This window comes from Marmota monax, unplaced genomic scaffold (genome assembly GCF_021218885.2).
Source record: "Marmota monax isolate L192 unplaced genomic scaffold, Marmota_monax_Labrador192_F-V1.1 WCK01_AAM20220418_F8-fsc00002, whole genome shotgun sequence".
NCBI lineage: Eukaryota > Metazoa > Chordata > Mammalia > Rodentia > Sciuridae > Marmota > Marmota monax.
Genome location: NW_026693571.1, coordinates 11,786,815 through 11,813,290, shown reverse-complemented (window position 1 = coordinate 11,813,290; position 26,476 = coordinate 11,786,815). Strand labels below are relative to the sequence as shown.

The 26,476-nt window shown below is 32.0% G+C and overlaps 1 protein-coding gene across 6 annotated transcripts in view; it reads right to left on the bottom strand.

Annotated features, from left to right (window-relative positions):
• Positions 1–26,476, bottom strand: part of Tbck (TBC1 domain containing kinase) — a 236,481-nt gene that overhangs the window by 96,410 nt on the left and 113,595 nt on the right. For all 6 annotated transcript variants that reach the window (XM_058583784.1, XM_046458939.2, XM_046458941.2 and 3 more), the window contains 2 exons: positions 14,712–14,748; positions 13,578–13,739 (listed from right to left, as the gene is read on the bottom strand). In XM_058583784.1, the coding sequence (XP_058439767.1) occupies positions 13,578–13,739; positions 14,712–14,748 (199 nt within the window). The remainder of the gene's footprint in view (positions 1–13,577; positions 13,740–14,711; positions 14,749–26,476) is intronic.

Here is a 26,476-nt window from a genome sequence, read left to right as displayed (position 1 = left end):
TTATTCAGTTCATTCTGCCTTTAAACACTCAATTACTTCTGTATAATCCAAAAGTGAGTTCAGATCTCACTGGACTATTTCTCTTATTCTCACTACTTTATCTAGTATCTGCCTTTATTTATCTTTAACATTTTAGTTAAGTTATTGCCAACTCTAGAAATGGTTTCTGGTAGTAATTTTACTACCCTCTATGCAGGTACAGGGGATACAATGCAAAATGAATGTGTTCCAACACTGGAAACTAATGGGTAGCATAGGACAAACATGGTTGAAATGTACACAGCCCAAAATCAGACTACGAAAAATTCTTCCACATACTAAACATACAAAACAGTAAATCAAGAATTTGACTTTTTTGAGTACCTTGGTCAAAGGAGAAGTATTTTCCTTTCAGAAATATATTTAATAATGCCACAAATATAGTTAAAATACACTAATAACACTTTCTCCTTTTTTTGATAGGAATTTAACAAAATACATTTGTGTGTTTATAGGAAGCAAACCTGAAGCACCACAATAAATACAACTGTGTAAAAAATCATTCTTTATGCATTGCTACTATCAAAAGTAAAAATTCAATCAACCCTGCCAGTGGAAAGACTGATTACTATTTTCTCTATAAGAACTAATGGATCTGCTCTAGTGCCATCCATTTCCCTGCAAATTCTATGATTTTGTCATTTTTTAGTGCTGCGTAGTACTCCATGGTGTATAAATGCCACATTTTTTTTTATCCATTCATCTATTGAAGGGCATCTGGGTTGGTTCCACAGTCTAGCAATTGTGAATTGTGCTGCTATGAACATCGATGTAGCAGTATCCCTGTAGTACGCTCTTTTAAGGTCTTCAGGGAATAGTCCAAGAAGGGCAATAGCTGGGTCAAATGGTGGTTCCATTCCCAGCTTTCCCAGGAATCTCCATACTGCTTTCCAGATTGGCCGCACCAGTTTGCAGTCCCATCAGCAATGTACAAGAGTACCCTTTTCCCCACATCCTCTCCAGCACTTGTTGTTGTTTGACTTCATAATGGCTGCCAATCTTACTGGAGTGAGATGGTATCTTATGCTTAGTGAAGCTAGCCAATCCCTAAAAAACAAATACCAAATGTCTTCTTTGATATAATGAGAGCAACTAAGAACAGAGCAGGGAGGAAGAGCAGGAAGAAAAGATTAACATTAAACAGATACATGAGGTGGGATGGAAAGGGAGAGAAAGGGAAATTGCATGGTAATGGAGGGAGACCCTCATTGTTATACAAAATTACATATAAGAGGTTGTGAGGGGAATGGGAAAATAAACAAGGAGAGAAATGAATTACAGTGGATGGGGTAGTGAGAGAAGATGGGAGGGGAGGGAGGGGGGATAGTAGAGGATAGTAAAGGTAGCAGAATACAACAGTTACTAACAGGGAATTATGTAAAAATGTGGATGTATAACCGATGTGATTCTGCAATCTGTATTTGGGGTAAAATTGGGAGTTCATAACCAACTTGAATCTACTGTATGAAATATGATATGTCAATAGCTTTATAATGTTTTGAACAACCAATAAAAAAAAAAAAAAGAACTAATGGACATTATTGTCACATTGCAAGGTAAGTATGAAGCCAAAACATTAAGAAAAATATCTTGAGAGATGTGTTAGATTTTAATTAACAAAGTTATGGTATTTCTCCATTTTGTAATTTGTTGTGATCTCTTTGTTCATTCTAAATGATCTTCCTTTTAAAAAATATTTATTCTGGGCTGGGGATGTGGCTCAAGTGTTAGCGCGCTTGTCTGGCATGCTTGCGGCCTGATTCGATCCTCAGCACCACATACAAACAAAGATGTTGTGTCCGCTGAAAACTAAAAAGTAAATATTAAAAAATTCTCTCTCTCTCTTAAAAAAATTTATTCTTTATTTGTAGTTGGGCACAATACCTTTATTTTATTTATTTTTATGTAGTGCTGAGGATGGAATCCAGAGCCTCGCATATGCTAGGTGAGCGCTCTACCGCTGAGTCACAACCCCAGCTCCTCTAAACAGTCTTTAATAGCTCAATTCAGTACTATAATTAATATCCTCTTTTGAAAATAGGGCGGCCTCCCCACATTGTATAAGCTTCAGGCCAAAAATATGGCTTCTTCTGAGATGGCAAAGGAGCAGACCCTTGCCTGGCAGGGGCAACAAAAATCTGTGTGGGTGAAGAAATGAACCCTTCCTTATGCCTATATTCAAATGAGTATTCTCTGGTTTCTTGCATTTGAGAAATCCACGCTTAAGGATTGTTCATAAGTAGTATCATTTGCAGCCTAAAAAACTAAGTAAGGATAAAATGTTACTAGAAAGAGAGAATGTGTGAAATCCATCTAAAACATTACAAATCTCTCAGGATTTTTTTTTCATGGGATTTATTTTGATCCAGAGTTAAATTCAACAGAAACTGTTTTACCATATTCTTGAACTTATCCACGTGCAGCTCTTTTTCCGTTGCTTGGAACACAGCATTTTAGAGGTGTCCAAATCATCTTCCTTACTACTATCAGAATCATTTTTCTAAAATAGTCTACTTTTTTTTTTTTTGCTTAAAGCATTTCAATTGCAGATAGAATAAAGCCCAAATTCTTCCACATGTCATGCAATGTTCCCTGTAAACAGTACTCCATATATTCTCACCAGTTTTTATCACCATCACTATCTCTCAGTCCTGATATCCTTCCCTTGCATCCTACTCTTTAGTCATTTTACCAGCATCCTACTTACATTAAGATGGCCAGGAAGTTTCATACCTCTGTGTCATCTTTATGTCATTTTCTAAGCTTCCAGTGTTTTCTTCCCATCTTATTCAGGAATATAATATCTTTTTTATTTTTATGGTCCCACTGCAATAGTACTTTCCTGACATATAATAAAGTTTGTTAAAAATGTATGGAATGAATAAAGTTACTGACCTAATGTCTCACAGAAAGTGAATGAAATTTTCTGACACACAGTTCATTCACTTTAGATATATATTTTTTTCTACAGCACAAAACACTAAAGCAAAGGTGGTTAGTTTTCTCGTTGCTAAACATTATTGAATAAGACTAATTATACACATATATACAGATACTCTTTAACACATATATGCATATACACACTCATTATAGAAAGTCACTAAATATTTGTTTGAATGAAAGAAAGAATGAATATTTAAACACAATTTTGGCAATATCTAGGGGGAAATGATGGTACAGTGTGCTACTGGGCTCCTGATTTAATTCACCCAGCCTTCCAAATCTGGTACAAGCTCATGCAATTACTGCAGCATTTTGCTATGAATTTATCATACCTGCTGCTTAATGCCTACAATGCAATGAGCATAAATAGAAAATTCAATCAACACTACTGATATGTGTATACTTAAATTGTTTACAGTTTTTTAAGATAATTGTTCTTAAAAGTTAGCAGTGGGGTGTACTATACTATAGTGCAAAGCAGCTGATGTTGAAACAGAGTACACCTCAGGAAAAAGAATAATGCAGAAGCTTGGAATATTTAGCACCAGATCAGCTGCACTCATCATTTTCTCTTTCTTTTACACTTAGTGGTAATCACAAACAAAACGGGAGTCTTGATATCTGTGGCAACTACAGCCTTGTGTTCAAGTTCAATAAGCAGTTTTTCTATTACTTATAATTTGTACAGAATAATTGAAATGGTTTTAATTTTTCAAAGGAAATGCAGCAGCTTTTAATAAAAATAAGAAAATTCTAGACATTTCCTCTATGCTACATAATTTTGAAAAGATAGCCTAATAACAGCGGTATATTCTTCTTCTTTACAATCTGGTCTGTTCATTTGTTCTATTTTATTTTATTTAAATTGACTTGACACTGTACTCATAGAAGGGACATGTAATTCAGAAGTTATTTTCTATTCTGTTAAAGATCAGAATAGAAAAAAACAGGCCACATATCAAATTACTTTCATTTTTGTGCTAAATGTAAAGAAATAGAGGACTAGATAGGAGAGAAAGATAAAAAGGGACCCACAAGTATTATCACCTTATTAAACTACAAATCACATATTGAACAATACATGATAAATGCCACTTTTAAACACATTTTGGTTCTTAAATTCTCACTGGCAACAACATCAGTGTGTGTGAGAAATTTTTAAAGATAGTTTCTAATCTTTAAATGTTTCTGTGGTTACTCAATATACTTTAAAAGTAAACAGTATTCTGTTTAAGCAATTTGAAAACTCAAAGCCCATATAAACTGTCAATAGTAAAACAAACAAATTCCATCATTGATATCTTGTGACAGATATGCTGAATCACTAATGATATAAACTATAAGATAATTTTTGGATTGGTCACAAAAATTAAGAGTAGAAACTCCCTTTCAATCATAAAATAAATAGACCGTAGTGACAAGCTTCCTTATTAGATTTTTTAAAACTTGGGATGTGATCTAAAATGTAGCAGTACTCTAATGAACTCTTAATTTTCAAGGTAAGTGGAAAATTCATATCAACCCTGACTTTGTTTTTCATTATAGTTCCCAACATCTAAGAAACATTGTGACTTTGTAAGCTGTTTACGTGTTGCAAAATTAGTTCTGTTTTAAGAGCACCTCCTAGATCAGTGTTAAGAGAATTTTTCCAGCTTTCCAGAATCATGTCACAATATGAGAGACTTCACCAGTCATGCCATTGACTTTGTGTTTTCCATAATCATTTATTTCCACTTAGAAGTCATGTATTGTAACATCTGTTTTCAAATTTCTCCCTTTTTACAGAAATAATGCAGTTGTGGCTCCCCAAGAAGATTGATATAACCTGAGATTTTGAAAATAACTTTTTCATGGAGTTTTATTTTAGTGACTATACAACCTTGCAATCCATGTAAATAAAACCAAACCAACTACTTTCTCATTTATCTTTAGCCACCTTTCAATTCAAGAGAATTTAATATATTGTCTAAATAATATATCATCTAATGTTAATATCCAGCTTTTACAGGTGGATGGGGAGAGGGCCATAGATAAAATCTCCACATTTAATTTCTGTTATGACTGTGCTTTTGCAAATCCAAGATGTACATCCATGGACATCACATACTTACAAGCATTAAGTGTGAATAATTAATGTACTCTCAGCTTAAGGTAAAATGGCATCATTCTTATAGAATTTACAATTTGAAACTTCCACTAAACAACTGTGTGCTGCAAGGGTAACTTTCACCAGAACAATTCTTTACACTACAGCAGGCTATGAGCCAGGAAAAAAATATGGATTACTACTAGTATCACTTACGTTAAAAAATGCTTTGTTTAACCCAAGATGGAGCTCCTTTACAGGACTGTACACAAGAATGTTCCACAAATATCAATATAGCCATTCATTCCTATTTTGGTAAGTGATGCTATTTTCAACAATACATTTCATTATTTCAGGGACATTGAATTGAAACCAAATATCTATATCTATATATTTAAATATCTTGAGCAGGATGCTGTATGCTCCTTTTTTGTCTGTACTCTCCATCCTCTTTTCTAGTCACCTTCTCAAAAGGACTTCCATCAGTTTGTTGTTTGGGGCTTTTCAGTGCTTTCTTCCCTCTGTCTAGTAAAGTCTGCCAGTCATTTCTCTTTTCAAACAAAGAAGTCACAAATCAGTAGCCCACTGGCTATAGTCAGTTATATTTGACTCAAGTTTATAGATTTAAAAAAAATCGAGCCACTGTTTACAATTGGGAGATTATACACAAATAGTATTGTAATCCTATTTCATTTATATTTATCCCTAAATGAACAAATAGTTCTCAATTTTACAGTTAAAAATCTTTTTAAATACTTTTGAAACTTGGGAAATAAATAATATACATTCACTTGGCCAAGGCTCTGGTGCAAGAACATTTACTTGAAAGCTTTTTTGCTTTATTAAGGTAAATACTGAATAGTGGAAAATTATAACAGTCAATTGTGCATTCAACTGATGATTGTAACAAGCCATTTTAGCACTGATATTATGCCTTCTTACGACATTAAACAAGTCATGAATATATTTCTGCTGCTTTAGATGAATATATGAATTTTTTTAACTAAAACTTCACAATTATATTATGCCTTTGCCCAAATAAAATGCTTTACCTCAAATAATAGTAATATTATATTACTTATATATTTTTAAATATTTTGTTTTAGTTGTAGTTGGACATAATATCTTTATTTTATTTTTATGTGGTGCTAGGATCGAACCCAGAACCCGAAATGTACTAGGCAAGTGCTCTACCACTGAGCCACAAACCTTATATTTTCAGAGCAAAAATATATTCTCTGGGGCTGAGGTTGTTCAATTCTCAGCACCACATATAAGTAAATAAAATAAGATCCATTGACAAGTAAAAAAAAAAAATTTTAAATCTACATATGTATATATATTCTCTCAACCTCTGTGTTACATAAGAGATAAAGCAGAAAATAATTTAGAAGCCACTAGATTCTTGTCTTATGTATCAAAATATATACAGAGGAAAAAAATCAGTATAAATATAAAACTTTTACACATGATTTTTTTATTATCTACTATATTTCTTGATATAAAGTGAGAATACTTAACAATTAAAAAGTTAATCATTTAAAACCCTTAAATTTGTATAAACTTTGAAATTTGAGCTTATTCATTTGAGGTTTAACCATTAATATTTAGTTCAGGAATGGACGGCAAATACTAAGAGAGAGGAATAGAAAATAGATAAGCCAGGAAACTTTAAAAATATGTGGAAAATATGGTTTCTGTTCACTTATTTAAGTGTTTTAATAGTACCTACCATTAATGAGATGCTAAGGGCAGGAATGTTTATGCTGTACTTAAGACTTAGAAGATGAAATTACTTGATACTTGTATGGAGTATCTATACCTATTTATAAATACTTGCTTATAAACATAAAAAATTAACTATTTACTAGAAAATAAACTTTTAGTAAGAGAAATTTAGTAGAGAAACCAGCTTGAATAGCTGAAACTACAACTAAATTTATTTTATTTCTACTGAATAGAGTATGCTGAAAAAAATGGGTGCTTAATCAGATTCGATCAATGTAATGACAAAGTGTAACAGAAAGAATAAAATTAACAGCACCTCATTTTTTAAAGTCTAAAACAAGCATAATAACATCTCCTGAGTGCTTGTTATTCATAATGTTGTATAAGTCCTTTCAGTCTTGAATTGATAAGCTTCATTCTACTATTGTACCATTTATAAGTAAATTCAAAGGAGGGTCTTTTAATATTATACTACATAATGTTGAAATTTTTCCCTATGGAATTTATTCCTCTCATAGAGGAAGACAGAACCAACAAGGTTTATTTCACTGGGTTCCACAGCTTATGAAATTATACGAAGCCTTCTTAACGGAGGAGAGCAAATGGATATGCTGCCAGACTCTGGAAAATGTAGGAAAGAGGGTTTCTTCGTTGCATGGAGGTGGGAGAACTCCCATCAGTCCCTTCCATGTTTTCTTAGAACTCAACCCCTGGGAAGAGAGGGTCTTAAGACTGGTCCTTGAGTGGGCTGGGGTTGTGGCTCAGTGGTAGAATGCTCACCTAGCATGTGTGAGGCCCTGGGTTTGATCCTTATATTTTATCACATATAAATGAATAAAATAAATGTATTGTGTCAAACTACAACTAAAAAATAAATGGGGAAAAATAAAAAGACTGGTCCTTGGGAAGTTGGGGAGGTCTCCATGTTTCATGTTGTAACTGTCGGCTCCAGGTCTCTGCTCTTACTAAGAGCTCAACTTCTTGGGATTGCAACTGACTTCTTTCTACAAAAGAACAAATCTATGTAACCAGCAATGGGGGGACAGCTCCGTATGGCTCTGTCCTTATGACTCAAGGAGCTTGTCATGCATATTAGGGTGAATAAAGTTATATGTGTGTATACTCATGTAAGTATACATGTGGGGGATATATCACCTCTATAGATTGGAAGTAAGCCAGACAAACTTAAAAAAAAATGCCATTCACTGTAAAATCAGAGGGTTGTCATTGTTTAATGTTAATGTTTTTTGATAGTTATTGTAAATAAACACTGCATTTTGAAATTTATTCCCACAGGCAGTAACAATGAAAGAACAGCAATTAATGAATAATAAAGAGAACTTAGTGAATAAATAAATACCTACTGTATCTATGTTCTCCTCCTCCTTTTTATGTTGCTAAGTCCTGAACTAAATATTTCTTATGGTGTGTGTGTGTGTGTGTGTGTAATATATATAATATATATATATTTGATTACTGAAAGGATATTTCATATCTAACATAGGACATCTATCCATTATCCATTATACTGCATAATATATTTAAGAAAAATCCAGTGTTGGTATGTATGTCTTTGAATTAGTTTATAGTTCTTTCCAATCATGCATTCCCATTCTGAAAGTTACAGATGCCATCAACTATTTGCATGTACTCAGAATATCTCACAAAACATTAAAGTATCAAATGTTTACAATCTGATAAATTAGGAAACTAAATACTTAAGTTGTGGTATTTAGGATCTCATTACATTCATGTGGATAAAGGAAAATATACTACCAATTTTTATGTCAACATGGAAAAGTTAAAAAGTGTTTTAATACTAACTGAGCATTATTTGCCATTTTCAAGCTAAATTTCCACCCCACCCCCAACATATGCTATGCCTGAATTCCACTGTATTTTTTTTAATCTTTTCTTTCTTAGAAGTTGTTTTTTAATACTTACCTAATTAGGGTTGTCCAATGTAGCAAATATAAATGTAGGAGATGGAATAAAATTGAGTCTCAAATAAACAATGTTCATTTGGGATATATTTATTTTAGTAGTATTATCTGAAATTCATATTTAATGAGGCATACTGATTTTGTCTGATATGAGGAAGCTAGGGAACTCCTTAATATTGCTATCTGGTTAAATACAAGGAAGGAAAATAGATTAAGTCTTGATTTCACCAATCACCTGCTAGAGGTCCATGAGAACTTATAACCAAGAATAGGTATCATCCTTCTCCCCTTCCCTAGCACAAGAATCACCAGAACTGCCTTAAAATCAATGGGATTTTGAGTAAGACTAGATTATACAATTGACTTTAATCAATATAAACACCTTTACCTATCCACCTATAATTCCACAACACATATACTACTTTCTGAACTAGTGAAAATAGTGAGATGGTACTAATATTTTTCATGTTTTTGTTGAAAATTAAATCATATTACAAAGTATGTAGGTGATACTAAAATGCTTAAATTTCATTCAAAACTTTTCTATTAAATTAAGCTTCTCTAATTGAAAAATCACTACACAACTAAGATTTTTCAGTCAAACGCCAATTTCTTCCTATAAAAAAGGATTTGAAACTTTTCATATGCTGAAATCTCCTTCAGTATACTATTACCTTCTGAACAGTTTATATATGCATATTTCTCCCAATGTTAAAGCCATTATTTTAATCTCAGAATAAGTTAAGGTTTCTTCCGTACAGATTTACCATTATTTTTTCTACAGAGTTCTCTAAGAAAAATATTCCTGCCTCTAAATATTTCTGTCTTTGAAAATAATCAGTTTTTTTTGTATAACCTCTGGGGATTAGCAAGGATGGTGGAATGTGATGGTCATCATATACAAAATACATGTATGAAGATTTGAATTTGTTGTCAACATACCTTACATACAAACAGAGTTATGAAAAATTGTGGAATATATGTGTATTAAGAATTGTAATGCAAAAAAAGGAGTACACGTATAATGGCATAATTTGGTGTGAACATACTTTATATACAGAGTTATGAAAAATTGTGCTGTATATGAGTAATAATGAGTGTAATGCATTCCACTATTGTCATGTATTTTAAAAAAGGAAAATAATCAGGGATGCATCGTTATTGATATGTTCAATTGATACACAACTGTACAAAGGAATATAAAACAAAACAATAAAACAAAAAGCATTTAAACATCTCAGTTGTCAGAAATCCACTCAAATTATTATCCTTTTGGTTTTACTTAGATATTATTCTCATTTTCAAAACTGCATGGATATATCTCCAAAGAAAAATTTAAAAGCCAAAGGGGGTACTATAGCAGAATATCAGAGAGAGAGAACAAAGACTGGGAAACCCCATATTGTAACTGAGTTTAAAAAGTGGTAACCTTGGAAACTACTCTCTTAAAGGCAGCAGCCAAAATCCATTATTAGATGGTGGTATGAAAAGCCAAGTATTTCTCCCAAAATATCCTGCCATAGCTGAGCATGGTGGCACATGCCTGTAATCCCAGCAAGTCAGTAAGACGAGGCATGAGGATCACAAATTTGAGGCCAGCCTCAACAAATTAGTGATGCCCTAAGCAATCAAAACCCTGTCTTAAATAAAACAATTAAAAGGGCTAAGGATACAGTTCAGTGGTAAAGCACCCCTGTTCAAGCAATGTTAAATGTACCAATCTCAAAGTAATCCGTTCTAGTACAAGCATGGCACACATACCAATACATGTCAAGAGCATTCAGGAAAAATTTCTAGCATTGTTTGTGCTTTCTTGGAATGTAAAATCACAATATATCACCTTCTACAATGCAACAATTTTTGTTCAAAAGAACTGTGATTTTCTGCTGAGTTTCCCCTACAAAAATTAAAGAGGTAGTATTCAATGAAGAAAAGGAGGACGAATGGACATGGAACTTAAGTATAATTTTATGTTATATATTCCTAACAAATTTAAAATGTTAAATGCTACATATACTTAAAAATACTTGTGTATATGCCTATCAGGTTTTTTTGCCAGTTGCATTATATATATTATCTTTAGTTCTCACAAAAACTCTAAAGTAGATATTATCGTCTAACATTTACTGAAAATTTTGCAACGTACAGGACTTTTGTTTCCAATGAGAATCAATAACATTTTAGAGTTTCCCTGGCTAATATGTGTCATATCTGGGATATGAATTCATACCTATCTCACCCTATAGACCATATTCTCTCAGCAGCAGTACCCCACTCAGTTTCCCAATTTACACAGGTAGTGAATGGTGGAATCAACACTCAAACCCATGTCAGTCTAGACTCCCAAGCCTGGGTTCTCTATTGACTATACTGTGCTGTCTATAAGCAAGGAAAAGAGATAGTCTTCTTACTAATAATGTGTACTTAACATTAAAAGCTTATTTGATTTTTCAGGTAATTCTTCATTAGATTTTGCTAACAAATCTGTGTGATCATTAATTTATACAAAAGACAACTGGGGAAATTGCTTCATTTATACTACCAATAGGAAAGTATGTTATTTAGAACGAAAAAAGTGAGGAAAATTATAACAACAGTGACTTAATGATAATAGTCACTTATATAGTTTTTTAGATATACTGACTTAATACAACAATCTATGCATAGAATACTTATTATTATCATTCTCATATAATCAAAGATGAAAGGATTAAGTCATTTCTCTAAGGTTGCACTGGTGAAAGTAGTAGAGGCAGGATCTGAGCCTAGGTGATATCACTGCATATTTCATGCTCTTAACAACTAGACTATTAAGAACTAAAAAAGATGACTATCATGTTCACAAGGTTCCCAACTGGATGGTGTTTTTTGTTTTTTGTTATATTAGTGTCAATACACATTTTGTACAGTGGATTGTCAATCTCCTTTAGTAAAGAACAGAGTTAAATTTGTTCTGTTTACTGATTATTTAAACTCAGATAAGTAGGAGTTCAGTAAAGCATAACATATTTACTGAGTTCAAATTAATGCTTAATCTTAGCCTTACTTTATCTAAAAAGTCTGTCTCAATAATTGGAAGTGAAATATACAGTTAGCCTATTGGTCCTTTCTTGGTAGACTAGAAAAACAGCGTATCTGTTTCACATATGTTCTACATTTACATCATCTAAAACTTTGAGATGTTAGTGTGCAAAAGGTTACTCCAGATTCAGTTTTTTAGATTTCCCCTGGTCACTTCCAAATTCCTTCAAGAATTGTTGAGGGTAAGAAAAAAAAAAGACAACTTTGAAAACCTACCTGAGAATGCTATCTCAAATAAATGCACTGTGATTAAAACAAAACACAGATATACTTAAAGACCAAGTTTGCAATGAAAACCTTTATGCTTTTTGAAAGAGGTCATATTTTTTCTTAGAAGCCTCTCTCTCCCCTAATAGGAATCATATACAATGACCAGAATAATGGCATTGTGGATCAGGGTAATTCACGTACAAAGAAGGTGTCCTATTTTCAAAGGTTAAGGAAGAGAGATACTTTCTCAATTATTCAGTTATAACAAATGTATATAGTTTTATTATTTCAGAAATAATATTTTTAGTGGGCAAGCAGGGTTACCACTAATTTGTCTATAAAAAATTAAAACAGATTTCTTCACTGGTGTTTAATGGAAATACTTATAAACGAAATAGGAAAGGCATTAAATTTGCTTTATTTCAAAATGCAAAATCAGCATTTTCAATATACATATTTTTATAACTGACCAGAAAAATTCTTTTAATCCTAATCAATCAACTTCTATTTACTTTGGCAAGTTGAGAATGACAAGAAAACATCTGTAGGGTACAGACAGTATTCTTAGGTTATGAAACTAGCTTCTCTGTTCCTGTTCAAAAGCAAAAATAAACAACACAATAACAAAAACTCGACAATTTTCATAAAAAATTTCCCAGAAAAAAATTAAAGAACTAAACTATTATTTGTTTACATATGAAATAATACACTTTAATTAAAATTTGATAAATTAGCTGATGGTGATATTTTTAGCTTTGGGGGCAGGAGAAAGGAAAAGTTTTAAATTACCCCAAGGCATTTTGTTACTATTTTCCCCCCAAAAGATGAAGATTTTCAACAGACAGATAATACAGAATGAAACACAGATCATCCACTAAAAATAAAAAGCAGATAGGAAGCAGGTTTCTTATTCCTTTCGAGGCTTAATACAGATAGCTTTAGAGTACCTTTCTCTATTTATTTGGTTTTCAGGCAAATTTATTTCTTATGTAATTTAAAGTGTGTTTATTATCAGTAGTAACTTGTGCTTGTCTGAAAATATGAAGGACAGCAAAGCAAAAAGCAGAAGGAATGGAGTCAAAGAAATACTGTGAAAAAAGTAGAATTTTTCTACCTAAAAATATTTCAATTTCTGCAAAAATAGCTTTTTTACCCCACTTTCACAAATTTACTTACATCCTCAAAGCCAAGTTAGTTTTTTTTTTCTTTTTCTTTTTTTAAACCACAGCATCAAATGTATAGTTGCTATCCATTTGTCTACATTTAAGTATTCAACCCCTAGATTTACAAACTCCTCACTTGGGAATACGCTATACAACTTAACTTACTATCTTGTATGATATGACAGAATTCCACTGAAGTTTGATTTGTACCCTGAAGGGCAAAGTTTCTTTCTCTCTCGCTCATAAATTTTTCCTCCTTAAAATTGTTATTGTCAGGTCTTTTGGTCACAGCTACAAAAATGCTAAATAAAACAATGGCTTAAAAATATCTCATTATTTTACAATTAAATTACATTTAGTTATTCCATTTATTTAGACCTCTACCTGGTAAATCAGAGAAGAGAAGAATGCATTCATTAAAACCATTAGCCAAAAGCCGGTCCCGCAGTTGCTGAAGAATTGCTACTCCAATACAGAATGGGAAAGAGGAATTTCCAAGTAGTAAAGTATCCCAGAGGTGGAAAATTTTGTGCAGTGGAAATACATCTGTAGAATGATTTTTAAAAATTAATTAAGTTAAAAATTAAAATAAACAACAATAATAACCTGCTTGACTAGATATATCAGTATTATTTTATGGTCCAAACTATTCTTTAGGAGCTAATATTACAAACCGTTTTTATAAAATGTTTATTTAGTTTTGTCACCTTATAGCTTCCTAAGGTCTCCTTAAATTAATTAATTATCATATCAGTCAAATAGATGACATTTTCTAACTTATCAATATTGGTATATATGTACAATTCATAACATTTCTCCCCAGAATTCGTTATATTATTTATACAAGTTTATTTATGTAGATAAACCTTAAAATTGTTTTATATACAGTAAGGTTACATCTCCATTATGCATTATAAACACCTGCTCTATTAAATATTCATCAAAAATATCCTTTTAACAGTCTTCTATTTTTATAACTCCTTTTTTCATTTAATAATATTGTGGATATCTTCTCAGGCCCATGCATACAGATCTATTCCAAATATTATTCCATTTATCACGTGTACCATATTTAAGTAAGGATGTTCACTGTATTAATATTTAAAAGTAAAGTACAACATTCACATAATCTGCTTAATTTCTAGGAGTCCTCCTAGTTTAGAAAATAAAACTGAGTTATTATAGAATCTCTAGAAATTAAGCCTAATTTGGTTGTAAAATATAGCCCTGATACCTTTAGATAAACCTCATAATTGATGTTAAATACTGTTTTCAAAGGGGGAAAAGCTTGAATGAATACCATGAAATATAAAATAAATTTTCAACCTATACAATTCTCATTTTAATGTTCAGGGGTCAGAACAATTGGAATTATTTTATACTCACCTTTATCATGCAAGAACCACATAGGGGATGCATATTAAATTTGCTTAATATTATTGCAAATATAAAATGTCAGGGAAGAATAAAACTGTATTTTTGCTAATACAATTCTAAAAGAGGAAAAATAATACTTACGAGTAAACATGGTGAGGAACCAAGGGATGGCATAGAGCTATGAGCAGGAGTACAGGGGATGGATAAAGAAGAAATGAAAGACAAAATTAGAATGATTGCCAATAAACTAAACTGAATGGTTAAAAAAATTCTGTTTTGGTCTATTCCATTGATTAAAATAAAAAAAGAATGCAGGTAACTATAATTATTGCCACAAATACTTTATTTTGTAATATCTGTCTATATTACAAATACAGATGACTTCTTCAGGAATCATTCACAGAATACCTTCATTTGATCAGAGGATACCCTCCAGATCATAGCTAACTCAAGTGCAATACTAGTATGTTATTTTTAAAGGTACGCTTTTCAGTTACACAAAAATACCCCTGAGATTTTAAAGATTCTTGTAATAGTTAAAACTTATGTGGCAAAGTGATTAGATCAGACCACTCAGGTATATGATTAAATAATATTTTGGGGTGTGTCACTGATGGTGTTTCCAGATAAGGTAATCATTTGAATCAGTGCACCAAATAAAATATATCATCTTCCCAGTCTGAGTGGGCATCATCCAATCTATTTAGGGACTAAATAGAACAAAGGTAGAGGAAAAGTAAATTAACCCCTTCTTTTCTCCTGCATACATTTTATTGGAGCACTACAGTTGTATATAATGATGGGATTTGTTCTTACATAATCATACATGCATACAATATAACAATATAATTTGGCCAATATCAATCCCTCAACTTTCCTCTCCCTTCTCACCTACCCCCACTTAATCCCTTTGATTTTCCTGAGAGTCCCCACCACCTTTCTTTTCCTTTTTCTCTCTAGCTTCCCCATGAGAGAAAACAAGACCTTTGACCCTCTGAGTTGACTTATTTCATAGAACATAATGGTCTCTAGTTCCACCTATTTTCATTTTTCTTTATGGCGGAATAAAACTCCATTGTGTGTGTGTGTGTGTGTGTGTGTGTGTATCACATTTTCTTTATCCATTCACCCACTGTCAGATTATAAGGTAATCATTTGAATACCTAAGCTAGTTCCATAGTTTGGCAAATGTGAATCGTGCTGCTACAAACATGCATGTATCATTGTAGTGTGATAATCTTAATTCTTTAGGATAAATACCTAGGAGTCATATAGCTGGGTCACATGATGGTTCCTTGCCTATCTTTTGAGGAACCTAAACATTGATTTCCAGAGTGGTTGTACGAATTTACAATCCTACCAACAGAGTAAGAGTGTTCCTTTTTCTCCACACCCATTCCAGCATTTATTATTTGTATTCTTGATGACTGCCATCCTGACTGGTGTGAGATAAAATCTCAGTGTAGTTTTGATTTGCATTTCCCTAATTGCTAATGATATTGAACATTTTTCATATATGTGTTGGCCATTTGTATTTCTTCTTTTGAGAAGTGTCTATTTTATTCATTTGCCCATTTCTTTTTTTTTTTTTAGTTGCTCAAGACAATACAATGATCTTGACATATCATACATTTGATAGAAACAGGGTGTGAATTCTCATTTTTCCATGTGTACAGATTGCAGGATCACATTGGTTATACAGCCATGTATATACATACAGCAATACTAGTGTCTGTTGTATTCTGCTATCCTCTCTATCCCTCCCTCTCCTCCCCTCCCCTCCCCTCCCCTCTCTCTACCCAATCTACTGTGACACTTTTCTCTCTTTTTTCCCCTTCCCCCTCACACCATCGTATATGTATTTTGTATAACGATGAGGATCTCCTTCCATCCTCCATGCAATTCCCCTTCTCCCTCCCATTCCCTCCCACCTCTCTTCCCTGTTTAATGGTAATCTTCTTCTCATGCTCTTCCTCCCTACTCTGCTTTGAGTCACCTCCCTTATATCAGAGAAGACTTTTGGCATTTGTTTTTTAGGGATTGGCTAACTTCACTTAGCATAATCTGCTCTAATGCCATCCATTTCCCTGCAAATGCCATGATCTTGTTATTTTTTAGTGCTGCATAATATTCCATTGTGTATAAATGCCACATTTTTTTATCCATTCATCTATTGAAGGGCATCTAGGTTGGTTCCACAATCTAGCTATGGTGAACTGTGTTATGAACATTGAATGTAGCTGTGTCCCTGTAGTATGCTCTTTTTAGGTATTTTGGGTATAGTCTGAGAAGGGGAATAGCTAGGTCAAATAGTGGGTTATATGAGTTTTTGGTGTGAAATTTTTGAATTTTTTATATATTCTAGATATTAGAGAACTAAAAGAAGAGTAGCTAGATTTCTTAGTCTGGAGGTTCTCTATTCACATTCCTAAGTGTTTACTTTGCTGTGCAGAAGCTTTTTAATTTGATGCCATCCACTTATTAACTTATGGCATTATTTCCGGAACTGTAGGGATTCTTTCGAGAAAGTTGTTGCCTGTACTTATATGCTAGAGTGTTGAACCTCTATTTTCTTCTAAGAGTTGCATAATTTCTGTTCTAATTCCTAGGTCTTGGATCCATTGAGTTGATTTTTATGCAGGGTGAGAGATACGGGTCTAGTTTCATTCTTCTACATATTCACCCCTTCTTTTCTATTTCATGGTTTGAGATGATGTCTTATTTCATCTTCCCCTGCTCTTAGTCACCTAGGCTGGTTTTATGGTTTGGCAAATGTGAATTGTGCTGCTATACACCTAGGCTGGTTTTATGGTTTGGCAAATGTGAATTGTGCTGCTATAAACACGGGTATGCATGTGTCATTGTGAACTTTAATTCCTTAGGATAAATACCAAGGAGTTATATAGCTTGATCGGTCGCAAACTAGGACTGTCACTAGCAAGTTTTAAAAACCAAAAATAATTTGCAGAAAAATCTAAAAAAGCATGAAGTTTATTTTACTGTGTGAGTAAATACAGGATACTATTAAACAAAGACTTGGACTTCCTATAGAGCTTAAATAAATATTCTTTTGGTATCCATTAATTATAAATTTATGAGTAGAGTTGCATATTGTCTTTACATTGCACACAATAGAGTACCTATGCTATCAAAATGCCAGTCAATAACTATTCAATTATATAATTCATTAAAACATAAGTATTATTGTAAATAAAGGCTATTGATCTCCACATCATCATTTACACAAGTTGAATGTAGATAGTTCTTTTTAGAGACATTACAAATTCAAAAAGGGAAAGACATACATGTCTTCATAGTAACAAGTATGAACTGTAGAAAACAGTAATATCTAACAAAATACAAATTATTCACCCTAAATCTTCACCTTTGATTAAAATTTAAATTAAAAAATTAAAAGAGATTAGTTTCATCACTATTATTCAATCTTCCTTTTATAAACATAACATCAATTATATTATTTGCTATTGTTTTGAGGAAAGCCAATTGTCACTAAGAATATTTGCCAAATTAGTTCGGCAATTAACTAATAGTATCTTTCACCCCATTCTATCCTCTGCAATTATTAACTTCATCAAGCTCTATAGAGGGATTGTGCTTCTGAACAAGATGGAATAGGAATCGGATCTACCCTCCCACTTGAAATGCATACAAATTAGAATATATGAAACAACAATTTGAAGATCTAGGATATTAGCATGTAGAGTAATGCCTGAGAGAGGAAATACATGAAATGAAACCTATAACTGTCCAGAATGTCAGCTTACTGACATTCTGCAAAGAGTTTTTAGGCCATTAGAGGAAGGAAAAAGCCAGGAAGAGCTTGATGGTTGTCCTGAGCTAAGGAGGCAGAGTTGGGAGAGTGAGGAAGTCAAGGTGGCTAGAATCTTCATAATTTTAGACAGAAGAAAGCTGTTTAGAGAGAAAGCTCCAGAATTGCATAGGGTTCCCCTCAAAAACTGTTGAATACCAAAAAAGACATCTATATAAGGAAACTACATAAAGTGGGGACCTATTTAAAATGATCAGAGGCAAAAATTGCCAGACTCATATAAAGCCAAGGTAGTTTCTTTTTACACAGGCCAGTTCACAAAGAAAAATAAAAAACTAAAACCCAAACTGAAACCAAACCAAACCAAACCAAATGCCTGCAATAAACAAAGCACTGTACAGAGTACTCAGAAAGTATTGTCTTAGTAATAGCATAAAACTATGCTCACAAATTATGATGCTCTAGTATCATCTAATAAAACTTAAGAGGAGGCCTTGAAAAGATGAAGTTGTTTTCGATATAACTTAACTACATCCAAGATACTATACTCATGGTCACTCCCAAATGGCCTTGTCTTTCTATTAGCACCTATCATTCCAGTCACTTAGGTTGAATAAACTTAATTTTAAAGTATTTCCTATCAAATCCCATAGGTGTTATTTCTACAAGATCTTCTCAATCTGTTGTTTCTATCCCTTCATACTGAACCACCCTTGTTTTGATTATCATTCCTTCTTTATCAACTACGGCAAATGTTTCATAAGTATTATCCTACTTTCAATTTCTAACTACTTCAATATTTCCTTCAGACAAATTTACCTTTCTAGAAATAAAACTGTGATCACTTCATTCTCCTGTTCTATCATACCAATATTTTTCCTGTAGTATACCAAATGAAGTGTACACTAATATTTAGGCCATCACATATTAGTAAAAACAGCCAAGGATTGGAATCAGGAAATAAGCACTTCAATTCTAATTTTGACAAGTCAGTTCTAGTCATCTCTTACCAATTAAATTCAGGTTAAAAAATGGCAATCTGTGAGATTGTAATACCTGTTATTTATTCTTTCTATATTACTTTTAAAATCTTAATTGAAAAATATTGATATTTTTGCCTTAATTTCTAAAGGTATTGGTACAATTTCATAATGTTATCTGATATAGAAAAAAATGACAGTAAAATAAGATAATTTTGAATACAAGTCAGGTTTTAATTTTTCAAAAAAGCAAATAAATATTTAAAAATTTGATTACAAATATAAAATACATATGGCTTTCATAAAGCTAGAGATATTTTAGCTATTTCCTCATAAAAGTTGGAAACTGAAAATGAAAAGAAATCATACATGCTCTAAGTATTTTCTCAGATCATGAAATTACATATGTATGTTTTGGCTAGTGCTTATCTGTATAGTCAGCTAAGTAAATACTGCCCCCTAGCAATAGCGAGCAAGAACAGCTATGTTTAGCATTTCATGAGGTCTTTCCACATGGTCTGGCAATGTAAACTTCAGATTTATCAATAAGAAACGCAAAAGTGGGGGTTCATTATCTTGATTTTGAAAAGGAGAAAATTACAGTCAATGACCTGAAAGTCTATAAAAATAAAAAATGAAATAGGAAATATTTCTTAAAATATAAACTCTAGGTGACTCAGAGCAAATGATTTTGTCAAATAGGTTTTGAAAATTATAAACATAATGGACTTTCACTGTTGACACACACACACGCACATACATACACACATATATGTTTAATACACATATATACATGTTTTATTATTACAAAGGAGTTCCTTCTAATTGACATTCTATCTCCATATTTCATGATATTTTCTGTTTACCTCTAGTTAGATGAATTTTTATATTTAAATTATAATATGCCTTCCCTATAAAATACATATTGATCATAAGTTTTATGACTTGCAATGTATATCCAAATATTCAAGAAAAGGATGCCTAAAAATGAGCAGGTTTTAGTTTATATCATCCTATATTTTCTTGAAATATTAAAATCCTGGACTTCATGATCAGGTACCTACTTGAACCTTTAGGACAGTTTTAACGATCAATTAAGGGATCTAAAACTGGTAGAGGATGTGGTCTATATCACACTTAAGTACAGGAGTTATGATTTTATCATTGTCATAACAAATAGTAAAGTATTTCAACAATCCAAATTTTTAAGGTAAACTCATATAGCAATCTAATAACAGATACATATATGGTGTGTTGAAATTAAAAGGAATGGAAGGAAAAGAGACTGCCAAACACTATTACACAGGTTGAGGTAGATTTGTAAGGCATAGCCTAAGGAGGACAAGTTAATATTTACAGTCCTACTAGTTCTTAGAATTAATTCCCCTCTCAACTACTGAGTTCACAATATTTTAAGTATGTTTACATAAAATAGTCCTTTTACTTTCCAAATTTATAGGACTCTTTATTTGCTCTATATCTGACTTACTGTTGTCTTCTTGGCTATATGTATGACATGGGTTAACAAAAAAGGAAATTCTGAAAAAAATAAGAAAATGTTCCATAAAATGTTTGTATTATTCCACCGAACCACTCATTTTCAAAAAGCATTCTCTTTTTAACAATGAAGAAAGATGGTGTTTTGTGCTATATCAGGATACGTTCAACAGAATGAGAATGGGTTTCATGTAAGCAAAAAAAAAAGCCTAGTATAGGCAAAAGCAGTACTAAGCGGCTCTCCCTAATTAACATTACTCCCTGTTCCTTATTTTTTTAAGAATCTTGGCGGGGCTCAGGGAGACCTACCTTCATTTTCATAATCACCAATAAAGGTATAATAGTCAGATGGTGAGAATTATAAATCTATAAGAAAACTGTAGATTCACAAACTAACTCTTTGGAATTTTTTAAATAGAAAAACAATTATGGGGGCTGGGGTTGTGGCTCAGCGGTAGAGCACTCACCTTGCACGTGTAAGACCCTGGGTTTGATCCTCAGCACCACATAAAAATAAACAAACAAAATAAAGATATTGTGCCCATGCATGACTAAAAGTAATATTTAAAAGAAAAACAATTATGTTCAGATATTTTTGGGAATAGTAATATTGAAGCAAAAGATGACTTATTGCTAAAATAAGACAATCAATTTTACTACAGGCTTGTATGAAAACTATTATGCTAGTGCTATGTCAGATAAAAAGAAATACAAACATTTGAATCATATGTATGAAAGGACAAACAAAAATAAAGGATAATGGAACACAGCTCCTGGCATATTAATTGCCCTGTTGACTTAAGGTTCTTGAATCTGCAAAGGTTTGAATATAAGATTATTGAATCAGAGAATTTCTAGGATATGTGTTCCCCCACTTTCTCAAAATCAGAAAATTAAGTCATGTGGTATTATTCTTCAGTAGGTTATTGATGGCAGATCCTCCAGTGTTAAAATGCAATTTTTTTAACCTGGTCATTTGTCTGGTTCAAGACTTGAAACTTCTTAGATTGTCTTCTCTTCTTAATTAACCTGTTTTCTCACATTGCATTATTACCATTGTTTTATAAAACATTTTCATCTACTTCAACTTATCTGAGTCACGCAAAAGTTCTGTGGTTTGTCAAGATTGGTGTTATTTATTTTTCCCTATTTATCGGCGAGTCATCTAAGGCTTGAAGCAGGTCACTTTGACCAAGGTCACAGGTATATATTATAAAGTAGGAAACAGAATCCAGGACTTCTTATTACCAGTCTGCTATTCTTTGCACTATATAAAGGTGGTTGTAAAGACTAAAGCAAGTTGGCTTGTAAGTATTTTTCTATGTTATCTATTATTAATATAAAATTTGGGTAAATCACTCCCCAAATATTCAATAAGTCTGTTTTGTAATTATAGCCTCAGATTATTCCAAGGAAGTGATACCACAGAAGTTTCTGAAATAAATGAAATATACTATATTTACAAAAAAACACACCATTTTCAAAGTCCTCAAAATCTAACAGTCAAAATAATATAAAAAGCATTGATATATATTCCTATGCACATATAGCTAAAATTGTAAATGAATAAAAAAATTCTAGAAAGCCTGGATCATATTACACTTGCTATTTTATGAGGTTCATAACATTAGGTGTACCCATACTTAAAAAATAGAAATAAAACAGAAAAATACTTAATTTATTTGTCATAAAAGATAATTTCTGAAAGATCAAATTAAGAATCATAAAAAAAGGAATGAAAAACTTCTGAATTACATTTTTCAAGAATAAGTATCATATATTAACTGTTGTAAAATATAAAATTTATACAGTTATATGTTGGGCCTCTTCTCTGGTTTCTAATAATTCAATTTACATAAAATATTTTGATATAATTTTATGACATTTACATTCTATACTGTAAACGTAACATAATTGTTCAATCTCAGGCTTATTTTATTTTTGGTACTGGGAATTGAAGTCCCAGAGACATTTTACTACTGAGCTATAGTCTGGATTCTTTTTATTTATTATTTTGAGACAGGGTCTTGCTAAATTGCACAGAGTGCCCTTTAACTTGTGGCTAGGATTATAGGTTTGTGTCATCGAGCCTAGATCAATGTTACATTTAAATGGGCTTAATGGTTAACCCTAGTCTTTCAACAAGTTCCTTGAATTTTTAATTTTATTCATCTTCTTGGCTGAATTTTGACATACATTTTTGTGTTCATATTCTCTAATAAAAGCTCTTGGGGTTGTATTCCCTTAATTCTTATCTTCTTAAGAATGCTGTCTGCTACATTTATGCTTGCTACACTATATTTAGCTCCTATGCAATTCTTTAGTCAACTTTCTTTCTCTCAAAATTTTATACACAATTCTGCACTGAGTGTTGCTGTGAAATCTTTTCTGAGATTATTATTATATATTTTTGTACTTTTTCATTTTACTATGTAGATTTCCTCAAATCTATTCATTATGTCATTGACTGGGTTTATACTTTATTCTGGTTTTTACTCTTTTAAAAAGCTATTATTAGGGCTAGGGATATAACTCAGTTGGTAGAGTGCTTGCCTCACATGCACAAGGACCTGGGTTCAATTCCTAGCAACAAAAAAAGCTATTATTAATATTATTAATATAATATTTTCAAATATCTTTGTGCTCCTTCAGTTCACCATGCTGGCTCATTCCTGATTATTATTCACCTTTGAATGATCCAGCTTCCAGCTAAAGGTTAAGTGTTAGTCTGTGAAGGAATACAGAATGAGGAGGTCAGTTGATTACCTTTACATAAAATCTACACTAACTGTAATATCTCAATTCTCAGGAAAAATGAGATCCAATTTTAGTTTTTGAGATTTGAGTAGTTCTAACTACTAGTGCTGATTAATATTTTGTTACTTTAGAGAGAACAACTATCATATAGATCTAATGGATCCTTCTATAAATCTATAAGTATGTTATTGAAATGTTAGTGATTTTATTTTTCCTATACTGTGAAATATTTTGCCATTTTATACAAGTAGGAATTATTTTATTATTATGAATCAATTGTTCTATTTATGCATTAAAAAACAGAATAATAATGGAACTGCTGAGTTCCTTTGGAATTGTCTTAGTCCATCTTGTGGTGCTATAACAAAATACCACAGACTAAGTTATACAGTGGTTTGTTTAACACACAGTTCTAGAGGCAAGAAAGTTCAAGAAAGATATATCTGGATAGGGTATTTTGTTGTGTCATAACACTGTGGATGACATCACATGGCAGTAGCATTTGTAAGAGTAGCCAGCACCAAGTGAGGAAAAGACAGACCAAAGGGATAATCCAGCTTGCTTTATAACAACCGGCTCCTGTAAGAGATAATCCAATCATGAGGGACCTAACTCACTCTCATGAGATCCAATCTAGTATTAAGAGAATTAATAATGTTTCAAGAAAAACAATCCATTAATGAGGGTGGTACTCCATGACCTAAAAACTTACTATTAAATACCACCTCCTGATACTGCCACATTTAAGAACTAAGCCCTAACATGAGTTTTAGTGAGAATAAAGCATATTCAGACCATACCTGATGGAACAATACTGAAATAAATCATTACTACCATCTTTCATTTTTATTTTTGTGCTATCCAAAGTATTGCATTCTTTTCAATAAGATGTAAATTATAGGCTTTTTATATAAAAAACCTTTCACTGAACACAAATGAGAATTCAGAATTTTTCATTTTCCACCCTTATTATTAAAGAGAAGAAAATTGACAAAGAAAAATTATTCACAATTAGTGGACCAGTGAGAAGATGAATGCAATGAGACATGCAGCAATACTATAGACTCCAGAGAAATGATAAAATTGGTCACATATCACATAAGTGAAATTTCAAACTTTCAGTGCTCAAATGATCTTTGGTGAATTCCCTTACCATGGGAATCAGAAAAAAACAATGAGTAAATACAAAATTTTCATTCAGGTCAATCATCAATGGCTAGGAATTCATAACAATATTTTGCAACAAGAACCTGGACCATGATATTTTGCTAAAAGAATGTATCAGAGTAATCTTCTATTTTTTTTAATGATAGTTGTGCACTAATATTTGTTTGATACAATTTTAGTGGGCAAATGCCATAGGTAGATATGTTTACAAAGTAATTAGAACACGTGGTATAGGAAGTTTTTAAAAAGACATTCCACTTATGATTTTAACTTTTCCTAATAAATCTAAAAAAAATTTTTTACAATTGTAGAACAAAAAAAGATAGCTAAAAAGGGGGTGGGGATCATGAACTGAAATTGATTTCCATGAATATATGAGTTTGTTAGGATGAATGCAACTGTTATGTACAACTATAACACTTTAATAAAAAGAAAAAGACAGCTGTTCTCCAGTGAAGTTATGAGATCTTTTAGTGTTTTGTTTTGATGACTGTGTATTGACCATACACATGCAAGAAGAACCAGAAATAAGATAGAACCCATTAGGGAGGTATTTGAAATCTGGAATTGGTATTAACATCATGGATACCCTCTAGGTATATGCATGACAGTTAAACAGTAAGTTCAAGGCACACTGCACAAGTCATATTTTTATACTTCCAAAATGAGAAACACAAAATAAAATTTTGGGTTTGCTATTCTTAAATTTACCAAAATATTTAATAGTTGTTTTTTAATATGTCTTCACTCTACTTCTATAAATTATTAAAAAATGAATGAAACATATAAAATAATTAATAAGTAAATGGTTAATGTCTCCCCCATACATAAGGTTATATTAGTTATATCTTTTGTCATGATCTCCCTAGATAAGAAAAAAAAAGTAGAAAAATAAGTAACTACATAAACATACTTTTCACTATTCACTGTTGTTTGGCTTACAGTTTTGAACTAAAAAACTATAATCTTGGGTAAGTTAATGTTTTTTTAAATTTACACTATCATTTTGGAAAGGACAGCTGTACTTCCAGAGCAACTTTTCATTACTTCACTGAATACTGAAAAACTTCAAAATTTTCAAACACAATTAATTTTAATTTATTTTAAATAAAAGAAAGACTTTAAGAGATGCCATGTAGCACTTTTTTTCTTGGAGACTTAAAATGATCTTTAAGTTAAATCAATAAAAAGGTTAAAATTCAAAGTGGCAGGAAATCTCGCCAATTCAAACAAATGAGTCTTTACTATTACAGTACCACACTCCCCTGGTAGACTATTCATTAACTGATGCAGCAAAGTAATATATCTATCATAGCTTGAAATATAATCCTCTTCTAAGTGTAAAAACCATGAATAAACCAAAGCAATAATACAACAGAATCTAATAGCAGTAAATAAGGTAGTCGTGGTGGTACACGCCTGCAATTTCAGAAATCCTCAGGAGGCTGAGGCAGGGGGATCACAAGTTTGAGCTCGGTTTAGGCAATGTGGTTAAGACCCCATCACAAAATCAGTGGTAGAATGGCTCTTGGGGTCAATCACCAGTACTGTGAAAAAATAATAATAAAAAATAATACAAATAATAGTTAACCAGTTTACACTTGCTATGTGCCAAGAATTGTTTGGAACAATTTACATGTTTTATATAATTTAATCATTACAGTAATTCTATGAGGGAAAATTTATTATAATCTACATTTATAGTAAGAGAATTG